The sequence below is a fragment of the Besnoitia besnoiti genome, chromosome XI (genome assembly GCF_002563875.1).
Source record: "Besnoitia besnoiti strain Bb-Ger1 chromosome XI, whole genome shotgun sequence".
NCBI classification, from domain to species: domain Eukaryota; phylum Apicomplexa; class Conoidasida; order Eucoccidiorida; family Sarcocystidae; genus Besnoitia; species Besnoitia besnoiti.
This window is the reverse complement of record NC_042366.1, coordinates 1,612,216-1,631,090: the sequence shown is the minus strand read 5'-3', so window position 1 is coordinate 1,631,090 and position 18,875 is coordinate 1,612,216. Positions and strand designations below refer to the sequence as shown.

Below are 18,875 nucleotides of genomic sequence, written 5' to 3'. Positions count from 1 at the left end.
AAACGTGGAAAATCAAAGGGAAAAGAAGAAAGAGCCGCAGCGGACAGCCGAAAAGGAAACCCACTCGAGGCGAGGGACGCTGCCCCGAAGCCGGAGAAAAGGCGAAGAGAGAGCAAGCGCCAAGTGAGGAAACTGAAACTTGAAAAGAAGCACTCTCCTCTAAAACACTTGTAAACTTCTGAAATCCTGCCTTATCCATCAGGGACGGATGACGGGAGTGTCACATTTCTCTCTCGCACAACTCTCAGGCCTTCTTTTCGTTGCAGTCCTTCTTGAGTTCTCCCACGAGGACAAAACGCGCGCCGCGCATCTACCGCGAGCTCGTGCCATCTAAAAAAGAGATCGTGCCTATTCGGTTCACCGCCCAACGGTCTTTTTGTCTTTTGCTTCGCTGCGGACTTCTTCGCTGCCTCTTCGCAGCTTTGCTGCCGCTTCTTCCACACGGGGCGGCATGCGGTGTCTCTGTCTCTGTAGAGCTTGGCTAAGTGTGCTCCGCCTTTGCCACTGCTTCTCTACGTGTTTGTCGCCTCCTTCCTGGCTCGAGGCTTGCAGTACACTAGGCCCAATCGGCGAAGAGGGTTGCTTTGGCAAATGCCAAAAGAAAGCTCCTCTCTCCAGACACGGCTCTCTCTTCGATTCCCTAAAAATCACGATTCACTCCGAGGGGACGACCAAGGCCGCGGGCACGCGAGCCACGACGCCGCGCGCCGCGAGGGCGACAAAAGAGCGCGCCTATATACTTTGTAAAAAGATTGAAACTTCCGGAATAGCCTCACGACGATGATGAAGCCGAGAGTGAAAGCCCGAGCCTCTCGGGGCTTGACCTCGCTTGCAGAGCCACCGCGCAGCCGCTGTTCGCGCTGCGCGGCAGTGCGACAACTCTGGCTGCAAAGAGCGTCGGCCTTCGTCTCTTCGCAGGCTCCTGAGTCTCGTTCCTCTTCCGTGGCATCGTCTCGTTGCTTCTTCTGGCCGCTAGATCCTCCCTTCGCGAGCCTACCCGCCTCGGCTGCCTCCCCCACTCCTCCACCGTGCCTGCACAAGCGACAACGCTCAGCCTTCACGTTGTTCGCCTCCTCGCGACTCTTCTCGTCTTCCACGCCGGCTGACGACGTGCCTGGATTGACTGAGACGGAATCTGCATCTGCCGCAGCCTCTGACTATCCTTCAGACTCACCCAGTCCTTCCGTCTTTTCTTCTTCCTCTCTTGCTTCTCATGCGTCGCATCCAGAGGCTTCTGGATGGAGGTTTTCCTCTTCCGTTTCTGCTGCTTCTTCACCGGCGAGCTTCTCGCCGCTCCGGCGACGGCCTCGGCGCGCAGACCCGCGGGCGGAATCCTGCGAGGGCCTGCGAGGCTCGAGAGCGGACGACGGCTCGGCGGGGGAGCGCAGGCAAGACGCCGAGAGCCCGTCCGCCCTAAGCGACGGCGAGAGCGCCTCGCTTCTTCGCCTCCATCCTGCACGGCGGCAGCGAGCCTTCGCGGCGAATCTGCTCGCCGAAGGCGCTGAAGCCTCTAGCGTCTTTTCGGCAGACTCCCCTCAGGCCTCGCGCGTGGCGGGTGCCTCTCCCTCGTTTCAGTCTAGGCACGCGCAGGCGGCGCCGAGGTCTCCACTCGCGGCGGCGGCGCGGGTTGCGACGGCCGCAGTTCGACGGAGGCACCACGAAGCGGCGTTCTGGCGGGCGTTGGGCGACGAGGCAACGCGCGCGCTGCTGAGGCTGCAAGAAGAGTCTGTCGGCGACGCGTGCGCAGGTGCGGCGGCACGTGGAGGCGAGGAGAACGTTCAGTACGACGACGTGAGACTGGCGCTTGTCACGGAGGGGTCGTCGCTCGCTACCTTGGGTCGGGACTTGAGCGAGTTGGTGAATCGCTTCAAACAAATCCGCTTTACCCACGCGCGCTTCCTGCAGACCGCGGAACAAACTGCTCTGCTGTATATCCACCGGCTTTCGCTGCACGACGCGGCGCTGCTGGCAGCCTCGTTCGCGTCGCTGAACTGCAACAATGTGTCCTTTTTTTTCTCCCTCGCCGAGCACGTCTACCAAGTCTCCACTGCGCCGTCCACGCCGGTTGCCACCGCGGCGCAGACAGCGCTCCAGGCGCTGCAGAGCTCCTCGGCTTCGTCGCCACTCACGGCGCCCGGCGCCTCTGCCGCGGCGCGCCGCGACGCCTTCTTGGGCGCTCTCCCGCCCGCGACGTCGTTCGCGCTTTCGCTGCTTCTCGCGGCGACTGCAGAGGCGCAGCCGGTCGGCGCGGCGCCGCCGGCGACTTCGTGGGCGGCGCGCAGCGTCGCAGAAGAAGTCGAGCTCTTTCTGGCACTCTCCTGGGTGCATCTTGTGCGGGCGTTCGCGCGTGCGCACGTGCCGCACTCGAGTCTGTTTGAAGTCGCCGCGCTGCCGCTGTGCGCCTTGCTGGAGCGGCAGCGCGCGGCTCTCGCGCGTATGCAGCGAGCCGTCCTCGACCGGAGAGCCCGTCAGCGTGCGAAGCAGGCGGCTGCGGCGGGCGCTCGCGGACCGCTGCCTCTCGTCGCGCTGCGGCCTCGCCACGACGAAGAAGCCAGCCCTGGAGGAGACGACGTGGAGGCGCTCCACGGCGGTCTCATGCGGCCGTCCGCCTCCGCCTGCCCGCGCGAGAGGGCAACCGCGGCGCTGATGCCTGGGCGCATCGTCGTGAGGGTTCTCGAGGCATACGCCATGTGAGCGCGTCAACAGGGGCATGCCAGGAAAGTACCGAATCGCCAAGACCTGCGTCTCGGCACGCTCGGTTTTGTCTTCAGTGTCGTGTTCCCTCCACACACGGGATTCTGCGCATGTAGACAGCGTGCAGCGACCGCGCGGGAGAGAGACAGAGAAAGAGGACGAGCGCGTAATCGTGAAGTCGTCGGCGAAACAATTGGTGAAGCAGTTGGAATGGGTGCTTGCGTGGCGTGTGCAGGTTTCGCTTCAAGCACGAGCGCCTTCTGAGAGCCTCAGTTGACACGCTGTCCTTCCTCTCCTTCTCAGACAGCGACATCGAGGTGAGAACTTCTCATTCGTTTCGTTTGAAGACAAGTCGACGAGGCACATGCGCGTACGAATTCATCTCCAAAAGCGGCGACCTCAACGCCGCTCGATTGAAAGGTAACGCTCTGCAGGTTCGCCCCCTAGCCCTCCCGCTGGTGTCTCTCTTTGCGGCTTTTCTGCGCACTCGAGGCGTTTCTCCTCGCGCAGAGGGAGAGTGGCGCTGCGTTTGACTGGCGGGCGCGTTCAGGGTTTTCTTCCTCTCCGTTCAGCAAGGCGATGTGCTTCAGGTCGACTCTCTGCGGGGTTGCCTTTTTTTTGCAGTCCTTGCGACGCTCCATGGCAGCCCTCGAGTTCGAGGCGCCTGACTTCGAGAGGCTCGCGGCGCTTCGCCTCGGCGCTGCCCGCCCATGACCACGTGCGAAAACGGTATCCGCATGCACATGCAGATACAGGTACTGCTGCAGACCAGAGGGCAACAGGTAGACATCTACAGGCTCGGGAATGTATGTGTATGCCTCCCGAGGGCTGTCGGAGCTGCACAAGATGGCCGTATAGCTTTTCATACATAAATACATACATATCACGTATATATTTAGGGTTTACGACGTATATATATATATATATATATATATGGTATTATGCGGAAGGTGAGAGGCTTAAGGTTTTTATTGTGTTGCCGAGCAAAGACTGAACTGAGCTTGAAAGACTCGATGATGGTTTGCGCGTGTCGGTTCCCACTAGCCGAAGCTCTGCAGCGATTTCGACCGCGAGCCGGTCGACTTTATCGCGGCGCACTCGCCTTTGCATTCTTCTTTTTTTGGGTTTGATGTGCTCACACGACGCCTTCGCGGGATGGCTGTGTCGCTTGCGCTGACGGCAGACACTTCTCGCGGTCACGAAACCGATAGCGGCTGTGTACGCGGCCTGGTGACGCATACCGCGGAGGCTCCAACTCGCTAGAGAGGGTCGTGCGTGTCTACGAGCAGACAGGGCGCGGCTGTCGCGTTGCATTCACGCAGCGCCCCACAGCCATACATATATATATATATATATATATAATGCACTTATATGTAGATACCTGTATATATCTCTGCAGCAATATTTAGCATGTAGAGAATGATACGTGCATCAGCGTAGTGGTAGAGCTGCCGACCCCTGTAGTGGCATGAGCTGCGAACTCTAAACTCCAAATACGAGTGTACCCTGAACCCGTAGATCCTTGGAATGGAAGTGTCATTCTACAGAACAGGTATGTCTATCCTTGGCTAGATCTCTCTAAATGCTGGACGGCTATCTCCAGAGTATATATATATATATATATATCATATCATATACACATATATATATATATATATGAATAGATAGATAAATATTAATAGATACATAGATAGATAGGTAGACACATAGGTTGACAGGTAGATAAAAGAGTAGAGGATTATATACATGTGTGAAGCCATGAGGCGTCAGCTGCTGCCTTTAGAAGAGAGTTGCTGAGTCTCACATTTGTCAGCTTTTGGGGAAGCAGAGAACGCGTCTGCCGCGGAGATACCATGCCGCTCGTCGGCGAGTGAGTGAGAACGAACCCGGAAACAGCGTGTTTTGCCAACATAGAGGCTGCTGCAGGCCCACATTGATCGCCCTCTGGGCGCGTGCATCCGTGGATAAAACGAGCACACTTGAGAAAAGGACCAGCGAAGAGACTGGCGCAGAGTCCAGACCATGCGCAAGCGGACCCGCCATCCCAGGCAGGCGAAAAGAGGAAGAGAATGGAAGCACTATACTTATACATGAACACAAACATATATGTATATAGTCAGTTGGCAACGAAGGGGTACAGACACGAAAAGAGACTGCCGGACCAACTCGACGAGTGTTTACGGGCGAAGCACGGCTGGATCAGCGGTAGTTCTCGTTCCGCGCGAAGCTCGCTTTTGCGACGTCGTGCACCCATTCTTCGCGGGCAAATTCTTCCAGTTTTTCCGAGTAGAAGTTGTTGAAGTCCAGCATCGAATGCAGCAGCCGGAGGCCGCAGGCGACGTCTTCACATACGTCGAGCCCGGGCGCGCCTTCCTCGCAGGCGGTGACCCCCTCTCGTCGTCGAACGTCGGTGGTCTTTCTCTCGCCTGTCGCGAGGGACGACGCCGGGGAGAGGCACAGGCACTCGGCGGCGATGCGGCCGAAGAGAAACGAGGCTACAGACAGCGCGTGCTCAGGGAAGGCCTGCGTCGGAGGCACCGAGTCCAAAATCATCGTCGGCGACGAGAAGACCGCAGCCCGCAGCAGTGCCACCAGACACAGCGCTGCGCGACGCACGTTAAACTGAAGCGCTGCGGAACCAGGACGAGCACAAACCACCAGACAGAACATCAGCCGACACTCCCAGACATGCACGACAAAAGTCGCAAAAATAAATAGAAAAAAAGCGGCAGCGGGCGCCCAGTCAACGGCTGCAAGCCACGCAGACGCCAAGCGAGGACCGAAAAAAAGGGATCGCGCGCACGCGGCTGGAAAAAGGAGACCCACGCATAGCAGCCAATCACGTATGACACACACCTTCCATGCGAACGCCGTCTCCAGCAGCCAACACGCATGCATACCCACGCGCCTCTGCCGTCCCCTAGCGCACCTTCGAGGGACTGCATGCAGCTCTCAAGCTCCTTTCGTGTCTCGCGTCGCCTTCGCTCTCTGTGCTCCGTCGCTTCTTCAAGCTCCAGGCCTTCGCCGGATTCGGCGCCTAGAAAAGCCTCGGGGCCGCGCGAGTTGACCGGCGCCTGTCTGTAGAGGCCGAGGAGCGACACCCGCCCGCGGTTTCTGCGCCAGAGCCTCAGGTCGTCGCCCTCCTCTTCGCCCTCGTCGTCGTCCTCCGGTTCGGGTAGGGGGTCGCTGCGCGCGCGGACGAGGTGGAGGACGGCCTCCGACAGCCGCTGGAGGTCGCGCGGCGCCCGAAGGAGCAGGAGCAGATGCGGCGCGAGGACTACGTTGAGTTGGAAGTTCACTGCAGAGTCGGCGAGCGAAAACGGTTCAGCAGCCACGACGGGCGGGGGCTGCCACGATGCCGCAAACGACGCGGCAGGGGACGCCGTGAGGTCGGCATCGAGGGCCGCCGCGTGGAGCGGCACCAGGAGCAGCGCCAGCAGCAGTTCGAGGTCGCGGCGGTGGGCGGCAACCATGTCTTCAATCGAGGTGCAAGCGAGCAGCAGCTCAAGGAGCGACGCCAGCCCGCGCTGCCCGCAGACAAAGCCGACGTGCCGCTGCAGAGCGAAGAGAACGTGCGCGAGCTCGCCGCGCAGCTTCATGGCGGCCTGGTAGAACTGCACGCAGAAGGCGCGCAGATGCGCAGAGTCCGAGGCCGAATCGGCGTCGTCCGCGAACGAGTTCGCCAGCTCGTGTCGCGCCCGTATCTCCCGCAGAGAGTCCGGAGCGTCGTCATCTGCGGCATCGAGGCGGGCTCCGCCGTGGGGAGCGCCTCGACTCAGGCCGCGCGAATCTGCGAGAAAGAGCGAATAGAGCGACGAGGGAAGCCGCAGCAGCGCCGCGGCGCTTCGCTCGAGTTCGAGCAGGAACGCGAAGAGCGAGGAATACAAAAGGAGGATCTCAGGGCTAAGCAGGCGCTGCGCTGCGTACCGCGGATGCGCGGAGGCCGAGAACGGCGGCGACGCGTACCGAAGCTGGAAAACGCGAGACGCACAGGAGACGAACACACACAAACCAATCGCCGACCGCACTTAAAAGGCAATCGACGCGGGCGAGGCAGCAGGCAACATGGCGTCTACAGAGGGAGAGAATGCAGGCCCCGTAAAGGAGGTTCCCAAAGACGCAGGGGTGCATGCAAGCGAAACCGCGCCCTGAACCTGCCGAAAGCTTCCACGCAGACGCGAAACAAGGTTGAGCACGTAGCGGGCGCACAGCAAGACGAGTCGAGAAGACGGCCCGAACCATGGAAAACCCGACAAATACGGAAAAACGCCCGCGAGGCGGTAGAAAGAGAGGCGGCCACGGGGCAAGAGCGGCGAAGCAGAGGCACAGCAGATTTGCGTGTTGAGAGGCTTACCGTGAGATACGCGAACGCGAGTCTGCCGCACTTGCCGCCGGCGTCCTCGGCTCCCGCGCGCGCGTCGCCCTCCGGGCTGTCCCTGCCTCTCTCCTCGGGGCAAAAGACCACGTTCGCAGCCGCAACTGCGAACGACGCGGCCTCAGGCGTGTGCAGAACGGGGTTTTCTGTCATGAGGCTGAGCGACAGGGCCCCCGCGGCGGCCTCGACACGCTCCAGCGAACACAGCTTCGCGCGAATCGCCTCTCGCGTGCACGTGGCCTGCGCGATGTCCCCTTCGCGCGCCGCCCCAGTCTCTGCGGCGCCAGCGGCTCGGCGGGTGTCGCCGAGGGCCTGAACGCCCGCCGCAGCCTGCGCCTCCGACGGTCGCAGTGCAGCGGCCAGCGCCCGCTGGAGCGCCGCGCAGAGCGACGAGGGACGCGAGGCCGCGTCAGTGGCGGCCTCCGCGGACGCCGGCACACGAGAGGGCGACGGCGAGAAGAGGACATCGCGCAGCACGTAGTTGAGCTGCAAGGGATCGACGTGGGCTAGCGGCGCGTCGGCGTGGGCGAACAGGAGCTCGAAGAGCGGCTGCATCTCGCTGTGGACCTGATCGACCAAAGTCAGAGGAGAAACCCTAAACCCTAAACTCTAGAGCGAGCGCCGAGAGACTGTAGATGTTCCCACGCACAGCGCGGTCGTTCTGCGCTGTCTCTGAGGCCACGGCTAAAAACCCTCAACCCTATCTCCGCGGAGTCGCGCCCTACCTGCAACAGCGCGACGGCGCGCGTGACGGCGACAGCTTCGAGGATGCGTGTGCGGTCGAGAACCGCGAGCGTAGTCGCCGTCTCGAGTTGGCGCGCAAAGTCCACGAGCTGATGCGTGAGCCGCGTCTGCAAGAAGAGATTCGTGACCTCCTCAGGCCGCCAGACACCTCGCGCCGAAGCTCCACTCTGCTCTTCCTCGTCTGAGGGCGCAAGCCCCTCGCGAGCGGAATCCTGCCTACATCGCCAGCGGCCTCCGCTCCGCCAGCAAGTGGCCGCCTCGCTTCGCTTTCTGTCGAGATGCTGCACCGCCGGCGACGGGCCGCAGAGGGCATCGAGAAGTGCGACAGACGCCAAGACGGTCGGGGGCGTCGCCGAGAGCGAGGAAGGGCGCAGCGACAGACGAAGCGCCTCCCGTTCCTCCGCGTCGTGCCCTGCATCCTCCAGGCACGCCAGCGCCTCTTGAGCGCTTCCGTCTTGGACTGCACGCGGCTCGCAAGTCTCCTGCGATCCCTCGCCGTTCTCTGTTTCGCCGCTCTGCGCCGCGGTGCCGCAGCGCGGCTGTGGGTCGCCCGGCTTCCTCCGGAGCGCATTCCAGGCAGCCAGTCTGTCAACGAGCACCTTCAACTCTCCGTCGACAGTCTCCTCTCCGAGGAGGTTCGCATGCTCCGCATCGCTCTCTCTCTCCGCGCGGCCGCGCAGCGAGTCCCGCTCGCGGCGTCGTCTGCGCGAGCCCGCGTCGGCATTGCCTTGCAGCCCGTTCGCTTCCACTGCCTCTGCGGCGCACGCGCGTTCCACGGGCTCGCCGGCCGCTCTGAGTTTGTCAAGAAACGCATCCGCCACGCGCGCGGCGCCTTCTCGCTCGATGGCATCCCAGAGCAGCGCCTCGTCGTCCTCTGTGGCCTCGCTTCGGGTCGACTCTGCATCGCTGGAGACCGCGCCGTCTCCACCGCGGCTCTGCAAAGCTGTTGGGCCATTTTTCTCCAGTTTTCTCGACTTCTCCTCGGCACTCAGCTTCATCTTCGCGACCGCCCTGGCGGCCTCAACCGCCTCGCCCGTGCGCCGCGAGAGGCTCAGGAGGTCGCGGAGGAACTGCGGGAGCGTCGGCAGATGGGGGGGAACGACGTCGGCGCCGTCCGCTGCGGCGCGGGCGTCGAAGCCAGTGGGCGCTTCGCCGCCCCTGCGCTCGCAGGCCGCCGGCAGCTGCAGCAGCAACTCGAGGTCGCGCCGGAAGCCGCGCGTCTCGCCGAAGCCCATGCAGCGGTCGAGTGCGAGGAGCAGCGGCCGGAACGCGTGGAAAAGGAAGAATCCCCAGAAGCGCTGAAGCAGCCAGTCGCCCTTCATCTCCGCCTCCTGCAAGCGCGCGAGGCCTTCGCTCAGAAACAACACGCCGAGCGCAGCGCCCTCGGCGGCCCTGAAAAAAAGCAGCCGAGGCGCAGGCGCGGACGCCTCCACAGTCGGCAGAGACGGGAGGGCGGGGCCAAAGGCAAACGCGTTCAGAATGCCCTCGAGAGACGCCGCGAGGCTCGTCCAACACCGCAGATGATCTCGCAGCGCATGCCACAACGCGAGCAGCGTGAGCGGCCTGCCTGAATCCTCCTCCACCCTCTCATTCTCCCCCTCCTCTTCCCAGCAGCGCGCCGCGTCGCCATCGGCGTCGGCTTCTCGGGATTCGGCTCGCCGGGCGCCCAGCTCCGGCAGCGGGCCTACGCGGCGGAGGGCCTCCAGGCGCTGCCGCGCAGGCGAGCCCACAGGCGTGCCTGCGCGAAAGAACGGCGACGCGAGCTCCGCGTTTAGCGCCTTCGTCTGGCGCTCTTGAAGCTCCGCGACCAGCGCCGCCCACTGCAGGAACAGCACATCAAGAGCGCCCTTCAACGCGTCGACGCACGCGCTCCCCCCGCCCTGTTCGCCGGCAGCCACCAACGACTCGAGGTTCCGCGCCGAGGCGCCGAGGCCGAAGCGCCCCGACGCAGAGGCGAAGGCCCACGAGGACGCACCACCCGGCGGCTGCCCTCCGGTGCAGTGCGAGGCCGAGCAGCCAGCTGAGTCGTGCGGACCGACAAAGTGTAGCAGAGAGAGCCTGAAGCCCGCGCGAGGGCGTCGCGGATCCCTTTGCGCGCTCGCCGCGGTGTTGACGGCCGCGTCGATCCGCACAGGCGAAGAGGGCAGCGAGGCGAGCCTCTCGGCAAAGCGAGATAGAAGAAGCACTGCAGAGGCCGCGCGCCCGAATTCTGCCAACACGGAGGCGACCGCGCCGGGGGACAGGTGCTGCGCGTCGCAGGCAGCCGTACCAGCTCGCACCACCTGCGGATAGCGGCACGGAGGGCTGCAGCACGCCTCCGACAGAGCGGCTGCCTGCGTCGAGGCCTCGGCGGCCTCCGCCTCCTTCTCAGAGTCCCCAGGCGTGAGGCGAAGAAACACGGGGGCGGCGTCGAGCGCGGACAGCGCGAGCAGGACGTGCTGAACGAGCCACGCCTCGGTGACGTTCAGAGGCGCATCTCCGTCATTCACGTCCTTCTCGCTTGCCTGCTTGGCGTCCCTCTCGGTGCTTAGGCGCGCGCCAGTTTTCGGTCGACTGAAAGGCCGAATTGCGCCGCTCAGCCCCGAGGCTGTCCCCGCGGCTAGGACAGACCCCGGTGGAAGCTGCAGCTGACCCTGCGGGCGCGCCAACAGCGAGGGGAGCGGCGCATGCGTCGCGCTCATGAGCGCGAGGTCGCGTACCCAAGGCTCGCCGAGCTCGTCGGCACCGGCGTCCAAGGCGCCCAGTGGCGCGGCAGAGACCGGCTCGTCACCGACGAGGGCGTTCAGCAGGCGGCCTAGCACGAGGCTCTCAAAGTTTGCATCCGCGTCGTCTGCGTCGCCCCTTCCGTGGAGCTCTTCGAGGGCACCTTCTCGGCGCGATGTGCCCTCGCTTCGCACTTCGTCTTCTGCCTCGTCTGGCAGTGCGCGACGGCCACTGGGCGCGGGCGTCGTCTCGCTCGGGCCTGCGCCGAAAGCCCACGGCGCCGTCTGGGGCGGAGACGCTGGCGGAGGTCTCCTGGCGGTCGCCGGCGCGCCCGCACCGACCTCGTCGTCCGAGCTGCTCCGCGCGTCCTCCATGAACTCCTCCAGGTAATCCTCGAGTTGCGCGCGCTGGAGCGCGTCGAGGTCTTCGCGCGCCTCGCGCTCTTCATCCAGCCGCTGCGCCTCGGCATTGACGCGGCGCGCCTCGCGGCGCTGAGTGAATCCACGCAACAGACACGGAAGCAGACACACTGTAAACGTCGATACAAATACACACATCAACGCATCATGCGCGGGCTCACGCAGCCAAGGCAAACTTTGCACCCTAGAGCCGAGCGCGCGGCCGCCGTCGCGCAAAGCCGCAGACACATGCGAGACACGCGCGTGAAATGCTCAATCAGTGAGGAGAGACGCAGACATATACTTGCAAAGCCGAGGACATCCGAAGAAATAATTACCTGCAAATGTATGGGCAAGCGGAACATATCACTCGCAGGACACGCAAACATATACACTCACTGTTTCAGCCTTGCCGGTACCAGCGAGAGTGCCGTATATATATATATATATATATATATATATATATATATATATATATATATACGTATTTTCTCATATATATACCCTAAACCCTATATATATATATATACATACATCCATACATATATACATATGAAAATAAACATATGCCCGTATGGTCGAGCGCGCCGTGTATACATGTATAAATATATATGTGTGAAAATGTACATATGTTTATGTATTTTTACGTTGTCTTTATTGAAATATACATGAAGATATATAGTTGTGTGAGGATAGGCTCCGGAGGCGGCTGGTGTTTGGCGCACCTGTCTTTCCTGCTCGAGGCGCAGGACGTGTATTTCGTCTCGGGTGTCGGCGCTGGGGTGCTGCGCGAGGTCGAGAAGGAGGCGGAGGATTCCGTATCGTTTCTCTTCTTCTTCAGTTTGGCGCATCGCACTGTCGACTTGCTTCAGCTTCGCTGGAGAGCTCGGCGCACACAGCGGCGCGAAGGGCGGAGAGAGGAGACGCGAGAGACAGCGCCGCAGCGCCGCCGCCTTGTAGACCTGCTGAAAGGCTTCGAGCGAGTCCAACAGCTGCGCGAGGTCGTCCTTCACGGCACTAGGGTTGATCGTCTGAACAGTCGCGCAACGACGCAGTAAGCGAACAGATACAAGGACCCTGAAACAACATTCTGTAGAACCACAAGGATATCTACATCCAGACACAGCTGCAAGCAAGCTTTGGGGGGAGAATGCGCACGCACACGCTGAAAGAAAAGTGAAGCCGCGCAGTCCAGCGACCCCAACACAGCGGCAGCGGCAGCGACGAACGGGACTTTGGTAGCGAAACGAAACGCAGGAATGAACCCACAAAAAAGAATCGCGCGCACCGTTTTTCTCGCAAGACAGAGCGAGCAACATCTCGCGGCGCAGCAGTTCAGAACCAATTCATAAACTGAAAGTGACGGTGAAAAAAACAATCGGGCGAAATATGCCTTCTGAAAAAATATCTATTTAATTTATATTTATGGATTTATTCATAAACACATTTCAAGCAGGTAATTGTTTTAAATAAAAATAACATTAATGTGAGTGAAAAGAATTTCAAGTTTTTTTAGTGAATTTTTTTATAAAAAAGGCAGCGTGGCGCAGCACCGAGGGATGTAGGCGGTGCGCGCGATGGCAGAGGCGAGGCGGAATCGTACACATATTTCTTTGGTATTTTTGTTCCGGGGGAACGCACCCCGAAGGAGTGGAAGGCGCAGTTCGCGCGTGCGAACTCGAGAGCAACTTGGGCGTTTTGTCTAACGATTTGATCGTTCTCCTCTGCCTCGACTCCATCCTCCGTGGCGCCGTCTGCCTCGGCGGCGGACTCGCGTTTTCGGTCGTCTGCATCGACGCGCCGAATGCAGTCCAGCGAGACTCCCAGGTAGGTGCGCAGCTGGCTCACGACAAGGCGCTCCAGCAGCGCGTCGCACGTCGCCTGTCGCTGCGTCTCGAATGACGACGTCGCCATGTTTCGTTAGCTCCTTGGCGCTCCGTGGTAACCATTAATGTCGCCTCTGCGTGAGCGGTCGGTGCCGGCAGCGCTATCCTCCGTTCTGGTCAAGCCGAAACCCCTCCCTACGCCGCTTCAGGCGGTGCTTCAGAGGCGGGTGCCTTCTCCGCTCTCCTCGCCGCGACCCTCTGGGTCGTTCGGCGTGACGACAATGAAACCAGGACAGCAGACGCCGCAAAGACAACGCGCACCTTTCTCCAGTGGGTGCTTTCGGCCTGGACTCTTCTTTGCTTTCGAGGGAAGTTCAGGGGTCGCACAAGCGCGCAGGGGCGGGACGCAAGCCTGGGAGAAAACGGCCACAGTTCTCGTTCCGAACAAAGCGAGAGGCCTCCAGACCGTGTGCGAGAAGATGTATCAATGTACGAAGAGCGCGGTGAAGACCGGCGCAAAGAGAGAAGACATTAGACCAGCAGAAAAGCACAAGTGCGTCGTGAAACCTCGCGCAGGGAGAGAGGTGGTCGGGGCCTTTGCGCGAGGCTTCGATGCTGCACAGCGTCTGTCTGAAGTTGCCGAGGGATACTTGCTGGCCGTTGCAGTGTCCGCGGGCGTTCAACACTCGCCCTCGAGCTCGCGGCAGACGCGAAGGGCCAAGACGCAGTTCAGAGAACGGAGGTCGCCGCGGCTCTTGCGCGCGCTTTGCGGTTGAGCAGCCGCCAGGGCCTGGCTCAGCCGAAGAGGATTTCAAAGATGATGACGACGATGTTCGCTATGACGAGCGGGAACTTTAGGTAGGTGCGGACGGAGAAGAGAAAGAGCGAGAGCTGGGACCGCAGCCCGGGGTCGCCGACCTGCGGCTTGTCCAGGTTGAGCGGCCTCAGGAGCCGGCGCGCGCTCAAGACCGCCGCTGCGTTAAGGAGAAGAAGAAGCGCTTCCACGAGATGCAGCAGGCTGAACGCCATGGTGCGAAAGAGATTCAGGTTCAGGGCTAGAAAGCGACGGGCGGCGAGCGAACGGACAAGGAGAAAACGCAGGAAAGCCGCTCAGGATAAGGAAGAAGAAATCCAGGGTTGCGGCAGAAAGAAAAGAATAGAGGCGAGGAGAAGAGGGTCTTCAGCGGGCGCAACAGCCGCAAGATAGGAGGCGGAGGAAAAGAAGAAGGAACAGGGGGGAGAAAGGATATTGAAAGGGCGAGATGAGAGAGAACGAGGGGGTAGACACGCGGGCGGGTCGGTCGAGTTGAGAGGCGTGAAGACGAAGGTCGGGCCTTATCCTCGCCTCCGCATACCAAACTCATCAAGAAAAAGGGACTTTGCGCGCCTCTTGAGGGCGCAGAGAAGAGAAACACCAGAAAAAGCGAATGCTACCTAAAACAAATGAAGCTACCACCGGGGGGGGGTTTGAAGGCAACACACCGCCAGAGAGCCTATGGAGAGAAGAGTGCGCGACCGGAGTTTTGGAGAGCGAGACGTAGACGAAACTGCAAAGTGCAAGAGCAAATGCGTCAGTGATCAGATAAGGATTTACAGAAAAAAGGTTCTTGAGAGAAAAATGCAAGACGGACACATGGAAACAGAACACCACTTTCGTGAGCAGGCGCATGCCCCTGCGGAGGAGTTCAGCGCACACACACTGAAGACACCCGAGGCTCCACTCTTGTCTTCTTCGCCTCGTTTCTCGCAGGAAAGATCCACAGAGCGTCCAGAGCCTGGGTGACTCCCGCCGCTCTATTTATCTCGAGTACTTATTTTTAGGATTTTTTTAAAATTGCGTGTTTTCTATGTGGCCGCGAACGGCGCTCACACTCTCACCCGCTCGATTTTTCGAGGCCCCGAAAGCGGTTGCATGTCGAGCGGAGACGTCCGACAGTCTTTGTAGAGCGAAGGAGTCTTCGTATTCGTTTGCATTCGCTCCTCTTCGTACGTTTTGTCTCTTTTCTCGCGTTTTTTCCTTTTCCTTCTCTTCTCTTCGGCTGGCGGCTCTTGCTTGCCTCTGCGTACTCGCGGTTTTCCCACCGTCGCTCCTCTTCATCCGCCGTTTGCGCTTCTTGCCGCGCTGTTTTTTGTCCCTTCCGTCTGCTCAAGCGTCTCGTGCCTGCAGTTGTCTTGTTTCCAGCTCGTGTGAGCGATTGGATTTTCCTTCAAAATGGTGATAATTGTGCTGCGCATGAAGGCTGAGCTCGAGAACGTCGAGAGCATCGAGATCCCTGCGGACCACACTTGGGTCCTCGATGGTGAGCTATTCGTGTGATTTTCGAAGAAATTGATTTGAAAATGCGAGCAAGTCAGCTTCGCTCGATCCAGAATCCATCTGCCTGCTAGACTCGATGCATGCATAATAGGGGAGGGGAAGCAGGATGCCAAGAGACGATTGCCAGGGTACCTCTCGGGGTTTGTCCTGCTTCATTCGTGGCGTGGGAAATGCGTCGTCTACACCTTGTGAGAGGCTGGAACAGAGATACGCAGTTTCACAGTGCCTATTCAAGCAATGCATGTCTGTATGCATGCGTGTAGGTGTATTTCTCTATACATTTGTGTGAGATGCAGTGTGGAGGCGCGCGTGTCGACGCGCCTTAGGTTCATTTCTGCGATAGGTTTTCTCCTTTTTTGCAGTGAAACAGGCTACCGGCGAAGACGTGCGCGAGCGCGTCACCCTCTCTGCGGCGGAAACCCTAGAGATCCCCAACAGCAGAGGGTAAGGTTTCCCTCTGGTCGCGGTCTGCGCCCGCCGTTCTTTATTGAGTTCCTTCCCGTTCTCTCCTTCGATTCGCTATGTTCGCTATCTCTCGCTTCTTCTGCAGCAAGCACGCCTCCTTGCGCATGCGTGGCGCTGGTGCTGTGTTTCTTGCGCCCTCCGTATCGCCCTCCTCGAAACTTTAGTCTGGGCACTTGACTGCTTTGAAAATTAATCGTATCTGTGCGTGTCCAGCTGGTAGTTATTCTGTCTCCTCGTCCTAGCCTGAGGCGGTGGTGCACCGCATTTCGCTTTCTTTCTTCTATCATAGGCCGGCTGCAGAAGAGCATTCCGTTTTGCGGTGCCTGTGTATTCAATCATGACCGTCCACGGACTGCATTTCGGGTCTCAGAAAAGAGCGTAGCTGGGAAGCGTGATGTCGCTTGCTTTGCCTTCTTCAGCTCTCCAGTGCGTGTGCAAGCTTGCCACTGCATGCTTCGTGTCAATCCTTTCTTTCTTTTCAGCACTGCGAACTTCCTCGTGCGCTGGAACGGCAGCAAGAGTGTGTCGACCATCAACATCCAAGACGTGAGTCAAACATGCAACACCCGCACTCGAGCAGTCGCAAAGAACTTGGATTCGCTGCCTCGGGGCCTGTCTGGGAGGCGAGCTTCGTCGAGTTACGCGGTTGCCAGAAGCGTGGCAGAGTGTTTTCTTAGCGGGAAGGATGCCTCTGCAGAGTCCGCAGAGACAAGGCGCTGAAAGGCCAATCAGTGCGTTCCCTTTGGTTGCTTTGCTTTCACTCTTTTCTCTTCGCAGGTGAAGAACGTGACGCGCCGTACGTACACTGCGGAGGACAGCGGCAAGTTCGTCCCTGTCGTTGCCTTCGAGTGTCGCGGGTAAGCCAGCATGCAGCGTTTGAAGCGCCGCTCATCATCTGGACAGAGAGTAAAAGAGACAAAGAGAGATTCGCTGCGTCGCCTTGCAAGGTCGACTGTGAGGCTGAAAGATGCTGTGCGGATGCAGAATGCTTTCTCGCTGCAGCGCGGAGCCCATCAAATGGCATCCTGCGGACGGATACACCGTCCGCAGCAAGAAAGCGACCTTCAAGGATGTTGACCTCTCTGAGGACTGGGTTGACTACGACCAAGTGAGCCAACTCCCGATGAGCAGTGTGAATGCGACAAAAAAGATCTATCTATATACATATATATATACATACACATGTATATGCGTTTATATATACAATTATATGGCTAGGCGTGTAGGCATGTGTATGTGTACGCGGGGGATTAGGAACTGGTGCGGCTATATATCAACTAGAATTTGTTTGCCTTTATGTGTTATCGCGTGTCCTGCGTCGTGGTGCCTACGTATTCATTCACGAATCGGCAGGGAAAACGGTAAAAAACAGACATGCGCGTGAAGTCCGTCATTGTTGGCAGTTCAGGGACGAGGCGCCTGTTACGTGTAACGTGCGTCTGCGTGATTTTGCGTGTTTGCAGGACGCGAATCTGTCTGTCGGTATCTACAACGTCGAGTACGAGTTCCAAGTGAGCCGATGAGATGCGTCGCTCGGTGGATGTCGATTTTGTACTCTTCGCTGATTTCCTTCGCTCCGCTTCGGCCCTCTGTCGGCTTGGTGGAGCCCCGTCTGTGTGATTCTGTATCTGTTGAACTCTATCCTGTCGGTCCTCGCCTCTTCTGCGACTTCTTTACAGCCAAAAAAAAGAAGCCGCGGAGCTCCTCGCGCGCGCTTGTGTCTTTCCACTCCCGGCCGGGCCTTTCGCCTGGACTGGGTGTCCTGGCCCAGCAAAAAATACGCGGTCAGTACTTCGCCGCAGCGGGCACTCCGCAACCTAAAATTTGTGGCTGACGCTTGCACGCTATAGTGCGCTAAGCCGGCGCGCGGGGGGACCAACACACGTAGGCGGTTTGCTAACTCGCCAGGTGTGACTCGTGCACCAAATGTTCGTAGTCGTTCAGTTTCGGCTTCACGCTTGCCTTGCACCGCAGATGAACACGCTACACTTTCCAAGATTGGCTCAGTTGTCAAGCGCCCTCTGCGCCACCAGACAGACCTGAGAGTGGTGCTGGAACCGCCGTCTACGAAGCGCCATTCTACGCACAAAACGTACTTACTATCTACGTAGATGAGCAGATCTTTGTCCGCACAGCAACAGATTTATAGCTAAAGGTGTGGGAAGTGCGTATCGTAGGCGTCGCTGCCACCTGTAGGCGCGGCACGCGACCGAGGAAGATTTTCACCGTCGTTGCGAGGCGCGTGTGGCCTCGTGTATAACAAAGGAGATAACGGCTTCGAAAGGGACGCCTCGGGAGTTGCGTATGTAGGCGCGTTTGCGTGTAAAAGGCGTGTGAGAGCGCCAGACTCGATGCAACATGCAGACGCGGTGTGTCTGTGTCAGACGTGGCTCCCTGATTTCTCGTAACACTTGCCAAATCGGCGAGCCAGCCGCGCTCTGGAGTAGGTGCGCGTCCCTTTGTGAAAAAATGGCGGAGAGGACTGCCAGGTAACCGGGGTTTTGCTGGCGGTCTCTGGGCGAGCCCTGAGCGCGATGGAGGCGGGCGAAATCTCCCGCCGGGCGACTCAGGTGCGAAGTCCTTCGGCGTCGCAACCGTGATCAACATTCAACCTTGGGAGCTAGAGAGAGCCAGCACGCCAGCACACGAGAAAATCCGAAGAAGGGAACCCGGCAGAACACACACCGGAGCAGCGAGAAACGCCACACACTGCTTGCCGCGAGTGTCCGCCTTCGAAATCCGACAGCTCTCAGGAATACGTACACCCCAGGTGAGAGTCACCTGTACGGTGCACAACACTCCACGAAAATGAAGCATGCGTTTTTTTTTCGGTACACCCGTCCTGACCTGCCGCGTTCACCCCAGTCACGCAAAACTCGCCTACCCCCGCTCGTCGCTCTCTCCAGGAGGCACGACAAGCACACGTGGACTGAGAGGTGTACGTACACCCCAAATTGTGCGCCTGCGCTGTCACGGGATGTGCACCGCGCCTTTGCCCGCTGGCACGAGCGTGCCGGCATGGGTGCTCTTCCTCGACGAAAAACGAAGAGAAACGGGACCAAGGACGTTTCCCTCATGCGTGACGATCGTCGCTTCTCCCCCTCTCGTGTCTGGACATGTCTGAGGCACTCCCAGGAGCAAAACCTGGCAAACCGCGACCACCTCGTACCGGAACGGGGAAAAAACAAAAACCAGCATAGGACGGGACGCGTCCTACGCATGCCCTCTGGAAACGGCTAAAAATAGACTTTCGGCGCATTCTTTGATCCATCGGCACGCGTCTGAATGACGAGAGGAACGCCGGGGAACCAGGCACCAGTAGCATGCCACTCTTGCGGGGAAGCGAGCTGCCG

The 18,875-nt window shown here is 59.6% G+C and overlaps 4 protein-coding genes across 4 annotated transcripts; 2 read left to right on the top strand and 2 right to left on the bottom strand.

Moving 5' to 3' along the window:
- Positions 1 to 780: 780 nt before the first annotated feature.
- On the top strand, positions 781 to 3,408 carry BESB_021080 (uncharacterized protein; the record flags this gene model as incomplete). Its single annotated transcript, XM_029360817.1, has 3 exons — positions 781 to 2,690; positions 2,930 to 3,011; positions 3,319 to 3,408. The coding sequence occupies 3 exons, from the start codon at positions 781 to 783 to the stop codon at positions 3,406 to 3,408; spliced, it is 2,082 nt and encodes a 693-aa protein (XP_029216176.1).
- A 1,485-nt stretch (positions 3,409 to 4,893) lies between these two features.
- BESB_021070 (uncharacterized protein) lies at positions 4,894 to 12,828 on the bottom strand (the record flags this gene model as incomplete). The annotated part of the gene is made up of 6 exons (XM_029360816.1): positions 4,894 to 5,324; positions 5,624 to 6,665; positions 7,049 to 7,636; positions 7,795 to 11,007; positions 11,640 to 11,945; positions 12,556 to 12,828. 6 exons carry the CDS (start codon positions 12,826 to 12,828, stop codon positions 4,894 to 4,896), a joined length of 5,853 nt encoding a protein of 1,950 aa, XP_029216175.1.
- Positions 12,829 to 13,535: 707 nt separating this feature from the next.
- BESB_021060 (Yos1 family protein) lies at positions 13,536 to 13,769 on the bottom strand (the record flags this gene model as incomplete). Its single annotated transcript, XM_029360815.1, has 1 exon — positions 13,536 to 13,769. One exon carries the CDS (start codon positions 13,767 to 13,769, stop codon positions 13,536 to 13,538), a length of 234 nt encoding a protein of 77 aa, XP_029216174.1.
- A 1,183-nt stretch (positions 13,770 to 14,952) lies between these two features.
- Positions 14,953 to 17,045, top strand: BESB_021050 (DUF866 domain-containing protein; the record flags this gene model as incomplete). The annotated part of the gene is made up of 6 exons (XM_029360814.1): positions 14,953 to 15,040; positions 15,420 to 15,501; positions 16,005 to 16,068; positions 16,300 to 16,379; positions 16,525 to 16,630; positions 16,986 to 17,045. The coding sequence occupies 6 exons, from the start codon at positions 14,953 to 14,955 to the stop codon at positions 17,043 to 17,045; spliced, it is 480 nt and encodes a 159-aa protein (XP_029216173.1).
- Positions 17,046 to 18,875: the final 1,830 nt, after the last annotated feature.